The sequence below is a fragment of the Cavia porcellus genome, unplaced genomic scaffold, assembly GCF_034190915.1.
Source record: "Cavia porcellus strain 051 isolate PalLab524CR breed Dunkin Hartley unplaced genomic scaffold, mCavPor4.1 scaffold_26, whole genome shotgun sequence".
NCBI lineage: Eukaryota > Metazoa > Chordata > Mammalia > Rodentia > Caviidae > Cavia > Cavia porcellus.
In genome coordinates this window covers 34,305,663-34,318,590 of record NW_026947509.1, presented here as the reverse complement: position 1 = coordinate 34,318,590, position 12,928 = coordinate 34,305,663, and the positions used below count along the sequence as shown (strand labels likewise).

At 49.3% G+C, this 12,928-nt stretch overlaps 1 protein-coding gene across 1 annotated transcript in view; it reads right to left on the bottom strand.

The window, feature by feature from the left end:
• Positions 1-12,928, bottom strand: part of Pde6d (phosphodiesterase 6D) — a 32,471-nt gene continuing 19,543 nt past the window's right edge. The window contains exons 2-5 of the mRNA XM_003474597.5: positions 2,922-3,010; positions 2,390-2,515; positions 1,867-1,972; positions 1-422 (exon numbers count right to left, since the gene is read on the bottom strand). Of these exons, the coding sequence (XP_003474645.2) occupies positions 341-422; positions 1,867-1,972; positions 2,390-2,515; positions 2,922-3,010 (403 nt within the window). The 3' untranslated portion in view covers positions 1-340. The remainder of the gene's footprint in view (positions 423-1,866; positions 1,973-2,389; positions 2,516-2,921; positions 3,011-12,928) is intronic.

Sequence of the window (12,928 nt, the reverse complement as noted above, 5' to 3'; positions counted from 1 at the left end):
TATTTTAATTCATGTTTTAATTACATTATGAAATAATATTGCAGTCTATTTTACAAGTTAAATGTATGAGAATGTACCAAATAGAAATGGTAGGAAAAAGCTAAACATGGGGCAGAATCGTGAATTTTTTCCCAAAACCCAGGGCCACGGAAGCCTCCAGTAACAGGTGCGGCTGAGCCCTGCCCCTAAGGGCGGTGGGAGGCGCGGCTGGGCCGGGAAATAGCCGCCTGGTTACCTGCGGTCTGGTCCCGGATCGGGAGTCTGGGAAACTCAGCTGAGCCGAGGAAGAAGCAAACGTTTCCTCTTTCGTGCGCAGCTCCACAAGCGCGTGAGTTCTGGCTCAGATGTAGAAAAGTCTCACTCTGGACGTGCTGACCAGGAGGTCATCGTCAAAAAACTTTGTTTCTATGATGACGTTCCCGCTGCGAGAGAGGACACAGGAGAGAGGGCCGCGGTGAGCAGGCGCCCGCTGGGCCGCTGGGCAGAGCTCGTGGTGCCGAAGGCCCGAGGCGTCCTCACTCCTGCAGGTAGCTGCAGTCTGCTCCCCCAAACCACCATCGTTCCTGTGCGCACCCCAGGGTGGCCACAGCAAGGGGTGGGTCATCAGGAGCCCAGCACCCGCCTGCCTGCGTCTCCTTTGCTACCACTGTGATGAAAACTCAAAGAAAAAAAACCTATTAAAAATTAAAAAGTACACAATCTATTTACCTATTTGATGTGGATTTCATAAAGGACCAAGGAAGGAAACAATTTGATGTCACAAAATTATTTTTAGCCAGTTATCTTTTTAGCCTTTTTAGGGGGGTGGAGTGGGATGGGGTGGCATTATGTAGTTAGGTAGCACTGCAGGTGTATCTTTTTAGCCTTCAAATACTTTTTCTTTGCTTAAATATTTTTCTCTTATTTTCTCAATTATCCATGCAACTCTTTTTTTTTTTTGAAGGGGGAGACTGATTCTCCAGAAGGTCAGAGTTATTAAAACGTTTATTTAATTATTTATTTTTGGTACTGGGAATCGAACTCAGAACCTTGTGCTTGCCAGGCAGGCACTTATGTCACTGAACTATAGTCCCTGGCCTTACTGTTATTTCTGAGATAGGGACTCAATATGTAGTTCAGCCTGGCCTTGAACTCATGGTGATCCTCCTGCCTCAGCCTCCTGAGTACTGGGAATGTGCACCACCACACTCAGAAAATTATCTTTTGCAGTGTTGGGGCTGGAACCCAAGGACTTGTGCATGCCAGGGAAGCTCTACTGGCCCTAGTAAAAAATTTTTTAAAAAAATTTTTTGCCTTTTTGAGACAAGGTTTCAATATGCAGTTCAGGCTGGCCTTGCACTCATTTTATAGTCCAGGCTAGTCTCAAACTCTCAGAGATCCTCCTGCATCAGCCTCCCAAGTACTAGGATCACTGGCATGCACCACCACATCCAGCATCCTACTAAAAATTTGAAACACTAATATCTTTTTCCAAGAGAAAATGGTGGGTGGGCAGTCACTGGATAGTGTGTTTGGATAAAGGACAAATTATTCTTTGGGCAGGAAGCCTAGTAAATTCTAAGCAAGCCTCTGACAATGTGAAAGCAAAGTCACCCTCCAGAACAGCGTTAGGACTGGCAGGTTGTGTTAGGGTGACACAAAGAAAGCCCAAAAATACCAGAGGACAGTGGGCAGAAGCCTGTCCCTTCCAAGGTCCAGAGGGGTCCCTGTGAGGAGCATGACCTATCCCAGTTGAAAGCCTCCGGCAGGTGTGCATACTCCTCTATCACTGTCGGGGTCCCAGGCAGGTGGACTCATCACCCATCCCTTCTGTCTGCCCACTGTCCTTTAGGCTGGACAAAGCCCAGTGGAGACACTGGCACTCACGTGAGGACGCTCGCAGGCATCATCTGGGATTCGGGCGCAGCCTCTATCAAGGACTGCCAGGTGTTTGTGGAGTTGGGGATCACGAAACCAAACTCGAAGAACCACTCTGGAGGGAAGAGGGAGACTGCTGAGTACCATCATGGTCAAAGGCACTGTGTCCTCTTCCCACTCATAGGACATCCTCATCCTAGCCAGGACTGCCAGGCTGCCCCTGCACCCAGAAGCTTGCACCTCCTGGCTGGGGCTGACACAAGGCTCGGCTATGCTGGCCTTGGCACTTGCACCATTTGGGGTGACAGCAGCTATGGGAGCCCTGCAGTCCGGAGCCTCTGATGCTGCCTGTGAGATTGTCCTGGGCCCCAGTCGTCCACAGTGGCCACTAGGCCACACCCCCAGTGTCGGGGACCAGGTGGTGCTTTGCTTTGCTTTCCTGGGGGTCTTGAGCTCCTGGCCACATCAAGCCTGAGGTGACTGCTGCCCCAGCCACATCTGCCATTTCTTCCTGGGGGGCACGGCCGGATACCTTCCAGGCACTGGCCTTTGAAGTAAACCTTTTGCTCCAGGCGGAATTTTTCCATCTGCTCGGCTGAAGAGAAGTTTAGCTCTCGGGACACCGCTTTGCACTTGAGGATTTTCTTGGGAACTCGGGCTGATGAGAAAAAGCAAAGAAGCACATGACTTTGGGCCCAGGAACCTGGCTCTGTGGGCACCATGAAGGGCTCTCCCAAGGGTTGCAGTGGGAAGGGAGCCCTCCACCCCCGCCCCAGCCTCCCCTAACTTCCCACCGTGCCCTCCCACCCACTTCTCTCCATTGTAGCTCTTCACCTGGGCTTCTACAGCAGGGAGACAAAAATACAAATTTTCTTTTGGGCTAAAAGCTAAGATGCTGTTTAAATCTCTTTCTAAGGCTGAGATGGGTTTTCAGTGTGGGAAAAAGAAATGTTGAGACCTGACCACAGCAGCAGCACCGGCCAATTCCTGTCTGTACCCTGACACCCTGTGGTGGACCTTCTCTGGCACTGGCCCCAGCCTGGGCACAGAGAGCTGTGAAGTACCTTCATGTTCCACACCAGGGACAGACAGGTCTTCGGTCCCCTGCCAGAGAATCTTCCCTGTTTCGGCGTCCCGAAGGTTCATCCAATTGCTGATTAGTGGGGTTAAGGAGAGAGAAGCCCAGGAGCAGCTCCCCATTTGTACTCTGGGGTCTCAGAGCAGCTCTACCAAGTCAAGCTTATTTCTTTTTCCTGGTGACACTGGAGAGATCACCAGGCCAGAAGTTCTCTCTCGCCCAGCCATAGTCACCAGGCCTTTGTGGTTTTCTTTTTGAGACATGGTTTCGCTATGCAGGTCAGGCTGGCCTCAACTTGCAGTGATCCTTCTGACTCAGCCTCCTGAGTGCTGGGATTATAGGTGCATGCTGCATCTAGCTTAATTTTTTTTTTTTTTATTATGAGACAAGGTATCACTAAATTGGCAAAGCTGGGTTCCACTTGTGGTCCTCCTGCCTCTACTTCCCCACTAGCTGTAATCACAGGTATGTACCACTCTGCTCACCTAACTCCTGTCTACTTTTTGCTCAGTCTTTGCAACTGCTGTTACCAATGCAGAGTAAAAATATGCAGCAGAGTCCCAAAGATATCTAAAGGCAGAAGCAGCCAGGTGTGGTGGTACATATCTATAATCTCAGTACTCTAGAAGGCTCGGAGCATCCCAAGTTCAAGCTAGCCTGGGCAACTGAGCAAACCCTACTTTAAAATAAAAAACAGAAAGAGTTAGAAGCTGGGTATGCTGGTGCATGCCTGTATTGTGGCATTTGGTAGGCTGAGGCAACCGTGAATCCAAGGCCAGCCTGGGCTACAGTGAGTTCAAGTCCAGCCTGAAGTACACAGAGACCCTGTTTTAAAACAAAGCTGGGCACGGTGGCGCATGCCTGTAATCTTAACACTTGAGAGGCCAAGACAGGAGAATCTCTTCAAGTCAAGGCCAGCCTGACCTACAAGGTGAGTTCAAGGCCATCCTGAACTGCTTAGACAAAAAAAAAAAAAAAGAGTGAGAAATGTAGCTTAGTATGAAGGCACTGGGTTCAATCCCCAGCACTTTAAAAAAAAAAAAATCAAACAGGGACTGGGGATTCAGCTCAGTGGTGCAGTGCCTGCTTGTGGGTGTGAGGTCTTGATTTCCATTCCAGGTTCAAAGACAAAAAATAAAAAAGTCAAACAATGAAGAAAAAGGGTTATCCAAGCATGGAGGCAAAATGTGTGCAAGGTTGGTAACGTGCAGGTTCTGGGAGCTAACCCGCTTCCCCAAGCCTCCCCCTCCTCCGGGGCAGCTCTGCGTGTGGGGCGGGGTGCAAGAGGCCCGGGCTGGAGGCTTCGGGCCCCTGTCCCGGTAGCTGCGGCCACAGGAGGAGGTCTTGGGGCAGAGCCCTCTGCCGCTGGGGCGGCAGGAACAAACACGCCAAGCTCCTGCACCCCTGTGAGACCCCCACGTGTGCACTAGGGACCCTATGCAGTACAGCGGAAGTGAAGTGCATCCGGTGGTGCCACACCTGGCCCCCTGAAGAGGTTACCCTGGGTCCTGCTGTTGCCAGGAGAAGTCACCGGGAAACGGGGCGGGTTTGGCAGGGTGCCTCCCTTACCAGCTCTCACATATGTACTGTGTATCCCAGCACTGGGGACTAAAGCCAGGCCGTCGGCACATAACTCTTTCCCCGAGCAGGGTCTGACTAAGTCACCAGACCGCCCAAATTGCAGGCTCAGGCTCCAAACTGCGATCCTCCTGCGTCAGCCTCCCTGAGTTCTGGGGTTACTGGCGTGCACCACCACACGTGGCTTTGTTTTATTTTATTTTTTGCTGTACTGCAGAGTCTTGTGTTTGCCAGGCAAGTAGTCTTCCTATGAGCTACATCCCCAGCACCCCGCTCTTAACAACTAAATCCCAAAGCAAGCCAATCACACACCTGTGTGCTTCGCATGCACCTTCCAGTTCTGAGCACAGCACATGTGCCTGGCCAAACCCTCACAGAAACAGCTGCAGCTGGCCAAGTGTCGGTGCCCAGCGCAGAGCACAGACCCCTAAGAAACAGTCCTCCTTCCGCTACCCCTGGTCCCCTTTCTTTCCCCCATAGCATGGTGTCCTGTAATCCTGACAGCTGCATAGGTGCAGATCTGCCTAAAAACAAACACAGCAGCTGGGTGTGGTAATGTGAGGGAGACACCACGAAGCAGATTCGAGCAGGACTTTAAAAAAAGGACCCAATCTGCCCTCTGTGTTTGTCTGTGGGTATGCCCCAGGCCCAGGCCATTTATCTGGAGACAGGCAGTCCATCTGCAGTCAGTGAACTTCTGAGTCAGGGTCTCGACTGAGGCCTGTAGTGGCCTGTGATGCCCTGAGGCCTCCAAGGACAAGACAAGGCCACAGCCAACATGGGCTCCCACCCAATTGACTAGAGATTGCAGCTGCAGACTCTCACTCCTGGGCTGAAGGTCAGCCTGGAGATTAGACAGCTCTCCAAGTTAACATAATGTATTAGTTGGAGAAGTCCTTGAGTCACACTGCCCAGGTCCTGCAGTTTCCTGCTTTCCTATTTAAGCCCTTCCCTTGTTTAAAACCAAATAAACATGGGCACCTAGAGAAGTTCTTTGTCTCAGCCCCCAGAGAATCTCAGTTCTGCTAAAACATTTTGTTTTAACACCTTTTCGCTAACCAGAGTTTTTTGAGGAAAAGGCGCCTCCATTTTAAGACTGAAAGGTCCTCCTGGTGCCCTAAAATCATGCCACTTGTCTGTTTTTCTTAAGCCTTTACCATCCACTCCTTTGGGAAATTGCAGGCTTAATCCCAGCACTTGGGAGGCTGAAACAGGAGGATTACCCTGAGCTCCAGACCAGCCTGGGCTATAGAGCAAAAAGCCTATCTCAAGAAAACAAAACGAAACACTACAACCCTAGTAAGACTTATATGGGTCTATTCTCAATAAGTCACACAAAATTAGAGCAAGACAAAGGGAGCTTCACTTCAGGTGCTGGGGTGGAGGCTACTAAGGCCCTTCCTTGCTCTGTCAGTTTTGGAAAGACTATGGGCCAGGACTGCAGCCCAGGAAAAACAAGGCCCCAAGTCTCATCCCCGGCACTGCAAAAGGAGAAAAAGAGAATGAAGACTCTCAGTTCATCATAGAGAGGTAACCATTTGGGAACTGCTTTACCAATCATAAAAACACAAATCCATAGGAGCCTGTTACTGAACACGACTATTAAGGTAGGCGTTTTAAAGCAGTACCAGTGAGACTAGTGCTAGAGAGGAAACATTTGGCGGAAAATGTTAGAAATGAAAGGTGAGTTTTGATGACTGATCATTATTTGGCTGAAAACATTCATTTGTGGGTTTTGTTTTTTTTTGAGACAGGGACTTGCCCAGGATGACCTTGGACTCATGGTGATCCTCCTGCCTCAGCCTCTTGAGTGCTGGGATTACAGGCTTGCACTGCCTCACCCTGACTTTGTTTTTTTGAGCCAGAATTTTTCTGTGTTGCCCAGATTGGCTTCAAATTAGAGACCCTCCCTCCTGCCTCAGCCTCCTGTGGGATTACAGGTGCACTCCACCAAACCTAGTGAAAACATTTTGTTTTAACACCTTTTCGCTAACCAGAGTTTTCTGAGGAAAAGGCGCCTGCATTTTAAGACTGAAAGGTCCTGCCATGTCCAGTCTTGAGAGAGGATTAGGCAAAGAGGCGCTAAAGGAGGGGGCCTGGGGGTACTATTTATAAACCCGCCCTCTAGGTCAGTCGGGTCTTTGCTCATTGAAAGCTCCTGATGATTTATAGGGCAGCCGGGCACGAGGAACGCTGTTGCACTGTGGGGTCTCCACTGTGTTGCGGTGTTCTGGATGTGGGATCCTCGGGTCTGGAACCCGGTAGAATAAAAACAGTTCCGACAGATAAACATAAAATCGTCTCAAAATAAACTGTGAAGCAAAGCAGAAAGCTTCAGTGCAAAACCATCCATCTGCCACGCAGGAAGCCTCAGAAAGGTAGAAAGAAGGTGAACATCCCATGTACCTAACACCAGGACCAGGGCCCCTGGCTGTGACAGGGAGCTTCCCTCAGTGCCCAGCTGGGGACATCTGAGCTGCAAGGGTGGGGTGGCGCCTGGGGAGGAGGCCCCTAAACTTCCTAGAGAGAGGTGAGGAGAGGTGAGTGCAGACATGGGACATGGGACGGCAGGCAGGGCATGGGGGCGCAAGCAATTTAGCAGACCATGACTCCAGGCATCCTCCAACCTCAGCCTCCTGCACTTTGGGATTACAGGCATGCACCACCATGCCTGGGTTTAACTGAGGTCTTACTGGTAAGCAGGCCGACTGTGCGTACGGGCCAGCTGAGGCAAGGCCCGGGGAGGTGGCGAGGAGGGGAAAGCAACAGCACAGAAAGATTCGGGGCTGGAAGACACCAGCAGTGACATGCAGCACACAGGCCAAGCTGGGCTGGCACAGGTGCCGGGTGACTCCGGCCCCTGCGTCCTCCTCTCCCAGGGGAGCAGCAGCCTACTCTAGCCCTTGGCCGGTACCCCCAGGAAGCTGTTAAGCACGGTCACTCACTCACTCACTCCTCGTCCTCTCCCCGCTGGCCCGGACGCTCTTCCCACATTCATTTTTGTCTGGTCCATTCATTTACTCAATGGCTTGTTTTTCATCCGTGGAGCTGGTTTTATCATCAGCCACTGTGCTCGGACATGACAGGCTCATCTCCAACATGAAGCTATTTCAGCACTGAGCACTCTGACTCAAAACACTTATTCGGGTTCCTTTGCATGTTTATTTACTTAGGTTTTGTCTTTTTGAGATAGGATGCCCTATGTAGTTCAGGTTGGCCTTGAACTCACTTCGTAGCCCAGGCTGGCCTGATGCTTCTGCCTCAGCCTCCCGAGTGTTGGGATTACAGGTGTGTGCCACCATGCCTGCCTTGTTGGATTGTTTAGAGACGGGGTCTTGCTGTGTAGGCCAGACTGCTTCCAGTTTACAGTGATCCTCTTGCCTCAGTCTCCAAAATGCTGGGATCACAGGTGCATGCCAACATGCTTGGCCAAGACAATACTTTTATACAAGTGAATTTAATTTTGACAATTTAAAAATAGCCACTAATCCAAGTGTAGTGGTGCACTCCTGTAATTCCAGCACTCAGGAGGCTGAGGCAGGAGGATCATTGCAAGTTTGAGACCAGCCTGGGCTACAAAGTGAGTTCAAAGTCAGCCTAAACTATATAGGGAGACCCTGTCTCAGAGACAAAACAAAGCAAAACAAACAACAACAAAAACCCCAGTCATTTAAAAATATTTCAGGAAGTTAAATGATTTTAAAAGACCTACAGGAAGTGACTTTTTTTTCTTTTTTGGTACCAGGGATTGAACTCATAACCTTGTGCTTGCCAGGTAGGTGCTTTTGCCACTGAGCTATATCCTTGGCCCAGGAACTGACTTTTAAAAAGGTACTAAGTAAGCCATTTGTTGAGTAAAATTCTGCTAATATTAGTGTTTCAAAGTCTAATTTGTTTTTTTGAGACAGGGTCTCACTATGCAGTTCAGGCTGGCCTTGAACTTGCTTCATAGACCAGGCTGGCTTTGAACTTGCAGCAATCCTGCATCACCCTCCTGAGTGCTGGAATTACAGGCGTGTGTCACCACACTTGGTCTAAACTCTAATGTGAGGACCGGGGCTCAGCTTGGTGGTTGAGCAGTTGCCTAGCATTTGCCATGCCTGGGGACCAAACCTAGCACCTCATCAACAAAAGCCTGAAACAAAACTTTCTGATTGGAAAGTCACAAGTGAATGGCTCACCAGAGATTTTAAGGGCAGGCCACACCCAATACCATCTGGACAGGGAAATACTGGAGCCAGGCAAGGTAGTTTAACATCTAAAGACGATGCCTTACTTAGAAGTAATCACATTTCAGAGACCAAATCCTTAAAAAGCCAATTTAATTTCTCAAATGACTGCATGACTTTTCCCACCACATGATACTTTATGTTTTAAATTTTTTGGTGGTACCCAGGGTGGAACCTGGGTCCTTATATACCCTGACAAGCCCCAGCCCCAGGCCTGACCCTCTCCTCGCTCTCAAATCTGATCTCTTTTTAAAAAAACCAAATAAGCTGAGAAGCACCTTATAATAAGCACATACTTTTAGTTTTGTCTCAAGCAAGCACGAAGATCAAACCATCTGTCTCTGAAACTCCCGGGGACCTACTGACTGTATCATCCAAACCCGAAATCCTGTGCTAAATTAGCAGTGTTTGGCAGGGGTGGCCTCTGTCAATTTGTCCCTATCACCATTATCTCCCTCTGGGTCAGACAGCAGCAGGGTAACAATGGCTGGCTGAGGCCTTGGCTTCCCTCCCAGCCAGATGCCATGCTGCTCTTCCCTGGAAATGGTGGGGCCCCGTGGCAGGCAGTGCGGGAACCTCAGGAACACCAGGATACCTGCGATAGGATGGAAGGGACCGGGATTCCGGGGTACTGGCCATGAAGTTCATCAATTTCCTTTGATCCCTTTCTCTGTTCATTCAGTTACCCTCTGTTGGGGGTAACTTTTTAACTGAAAGAATCTCATTTAAATCAATCTTTTTAATCCCTCTCTTTTATAATTTGCAGTGCTAGGGATCTCACTCAGGGCCTCACCCGCACTGGGCAAACCCTGTGACTCCAAGCCTCACCCCAGCCTCAAAGGCATTTTGCTAACTTTTTTCTTTTAACACACATGGCCGTCCCGGCTGTAGGTGAGGCAGCTGCAAAGCACCAAGTTGCAGCGCTGTGCATCCCTTGGGTGAACTCGGGATAATTAAAGTGTGGGCACCCAGGTGCAGCAGTAGTTAGCAGCGTTCTGCGTGCCCACTCCTGGCTGCTGATTGTACAACGAGGAGGGGAAGCGCTGTCATCCAGGGGCGCTGGGGGGAGGGTTCCTGTGAGTGCCCTGTATCACCTTCGCAACTTCTTGTGAGTCTAAAGTTATTCTGAAATGAAATTTAAACCGGGCATGGTGGCACACACCTGTAGTCCCAGTACTCTGGAGGTTGAGGCAGGAGGATAAGGGCAAGTTTAAGGCCAGCCTGGGCTACAAAGTGAGTTCAAGGCCAACCTGAACTGAACAGTGAGACCCTGTCTCAAGGGAAAAAAAAAAAGAGGTTTCAGCAGGGCATGGCAGCACATGGCAGCACATGCCTGTAATCTCAGCCTTCTGGAGGCTGAGGCAAGAGAAAGGCAAGTTCAAGGCCATTGTGGGTTATATAGTGAGACCCTGTCTCAAAACACAAAGGGAAAGAAAAGAGCTGCGGATATCGCTCAGTAATGCCCAGTACACATGTCCACAGAAGATGAGACAGAGAATGTGAACAAGACAGGCACCTTAAAAGACCATTTGGCAAAACACAAGGGAAATGCAAATTTCTGCTGTCATTCCAGCAAGTCCTGAGAGAAGCTTCAGGGGAAGGAGGGGACAGGCCCCCAGGGAGCCACCTCCAGGGAACCCGCAGGTTTCAGGCCCTGGGGCTCAGCTCCCACAAGGGCCCCAGTGGTGGGGACAGCAGGGTGGTGGAGGGCACAGCTGTTTGGGTGTCTAAATGTCCGGGGGCACTGCCTTTTCTGCCCTCCCCACCCCAACTTCGCACGGTGGCTGAGTTCTGCTGTTTCTCCTAGGGAAATGTGCTCCGAGGTCTCGCCTGGTCCCGGGGCTTCTGCGGGAACTTCCTGACTTCTCCCTCCACTCGGGTCAGCCCAAGGAGCTTCTCTCAGACACCATCTGGCTCTGCACCCCTGCACTTTCTGCCCTCGCTGTTGTGTTCAGACCCTGGACAATGCTAGTAACCCCGTGTCAAACATCACCTGCTAAGGCCCAGGAGGCTGAGTCAGGGACAGCCCTTCCTCACGCAGGACACCAGGCCCCCACACCCTCCTGCTCTCCCACCTGAATTTCTCCACATTTGTTCAGGTCAGTTCTTTTCCTCTTCCCATTAGCACCTAGTGCCTGTGGCTAAAGCACAGGGTCGAGTCTCTGGGTATAATCACAGCTCTGCTACTAATAGTTTTATGTGACTGAGCCAGGTATAAATATACAGTGTGTGTGTCGCTGGGGGACTTACTGAGCTATACCCCAGCCCATTTTTATTTATTTTTTAAATTTTGAGACATGTTCTTGCTCAGTTGTTAAACTCCCCAAACTGAGTGAGAACTCTCGCCTCATCCTTCCAGAGAGCTGAGATTGCAGGCATAGATCACCAGGCCTGGCTTGGGTTTGCTTCTTTCTTCTTTTTTTTGAGATAGGTTCTTGAACTCACTATGTAGTCCAGGCTGGCCCGGAACTCAGTGATCCTCCTGTCTCAGCTTCCTGAGTGCTGGGATTACAGACAGACATGCCATCATTCCTGGCTTCCACCATGATGTTTTTTTCTTTTTAATTTTTATTTTTTCAAAGATAGAATCTCACTATGTAGTTCAGGCTGGCCTTGAACTCACTATATATATAGGATGTCCTGGAATTTGTGGCAACCTTCCTGCCTCAGCCTTCTGAGGGCTGGGATTACTGTCATGTGCCACCACATCTGGCCAATATGCTCTCTTACATTTAAATTTTTTATGTCTATGCCTTTCCCTTACACTTCACATACCTCATCTGACTAAAAGGTAGGAGGTCAAGGCTTGTCTTAGGTGCTTAACACTTAAAGCCCCTGAGTTTTTTGTTTGTTTGTTTTGTTTTGTTTTTTGAGACAAGGTCTCAAAAGTTGGCTTTAACTCTGATTTCCCCACTTGAGCCTGTGGAATGGCTGGGGTTTTGAGTTAGGCCTTGTTACTAACAGTACTTCACTTTCTGGTGAGAAAACTAAGCTCTGGAGATTAAAGTTGAGCCTAACAGGAGCGGGCTGGTGGGATGAAGATGCAGGAAGTACCTTGCACTGACTTCTCTGTAAGAGTTAAAATTTCCTGGCATCCTGTGAGGTATTGCTGGGCAGCCCTAAGGAGCCAGGTCTTGCCTCCTTCCCTTGCCAGATTTTCCCAGGAAGAGTGAGCCCCTTACTGGCTCTGGCTTTGCATCACTCCCCAGACAGCCAGTGCACCCAGGGACTACCGTGCCCCCTGACATGGAGGGGGACAGCATCTTGGTTACCAGAGGGGGAAGAGGCCTTCCACAGTTACAAATCACACCACTGGGCATCAAGAGTAAGACCTGAGTCCCCACCAACAAAAAGCATGCTTCATTCTTTCCTGGTTTTCTGAGAAAGCAGGGACAGGCTCTCAACAGGAAGCCAAGCCCTGGAGAACAGAGGAGGCATGATTCCTACAAGCTAGCACTACAGAGCAGAGTTTATGGAAAATCCCGGGCAGGGCATCAGGAGGGTGACCCTACCACAATTTATTCTTTCAGTCTGAACTTATAAATAAATGAGTACGGAACTACCCACACCTATGACTTTTTTTTAATTAAAGAAGCACAAAAAGACACTATTACATTGATTTCACAATTATGTTTACAAACTGATTTCCATGATGAATCACCATATTCAAGGCCTGCTTTGTTTTGTTTTGAGACAGGTCTTGCTATATGGCTGGCCTGGATCTCAGACCAATCCTCCTGCCTCAGCCTTCCTAGTGCTGTAATTACAGACATATGCCACCATGCCCAGCCACTAGGCCTCTTTAGGAGCTTACTGTAGTTTCCAAACTGTGAAAAAGCATACCTTCTGAGCTAACCTCCTCAAAATATACTGGTTGATAAAGTTTAAACATCTCCAAAATAACCAAACAAAAGAAGCAACAAGCCAGGCATAGTGGTACATGCCTGTAATCCCAGCACTAGGGAAGCTGAGGCAGGAAGACTGCCATGAGTCTGATGGCAGGCTGGGCTACAAAATGAGTTCAAGGCCAGCCTGAACTGAATAGTGAGACCCTGTCTCAAAAAAAAAAAAAAAAAAAAAAATCTTATGTGAATTTTAAAAAATTCACCATCAAGAAAGCAAAAAGAAAAAAAAAACATTAAAAAAGAAAACAAAAAGATTAAAACATCTTATGTACATGAACCAA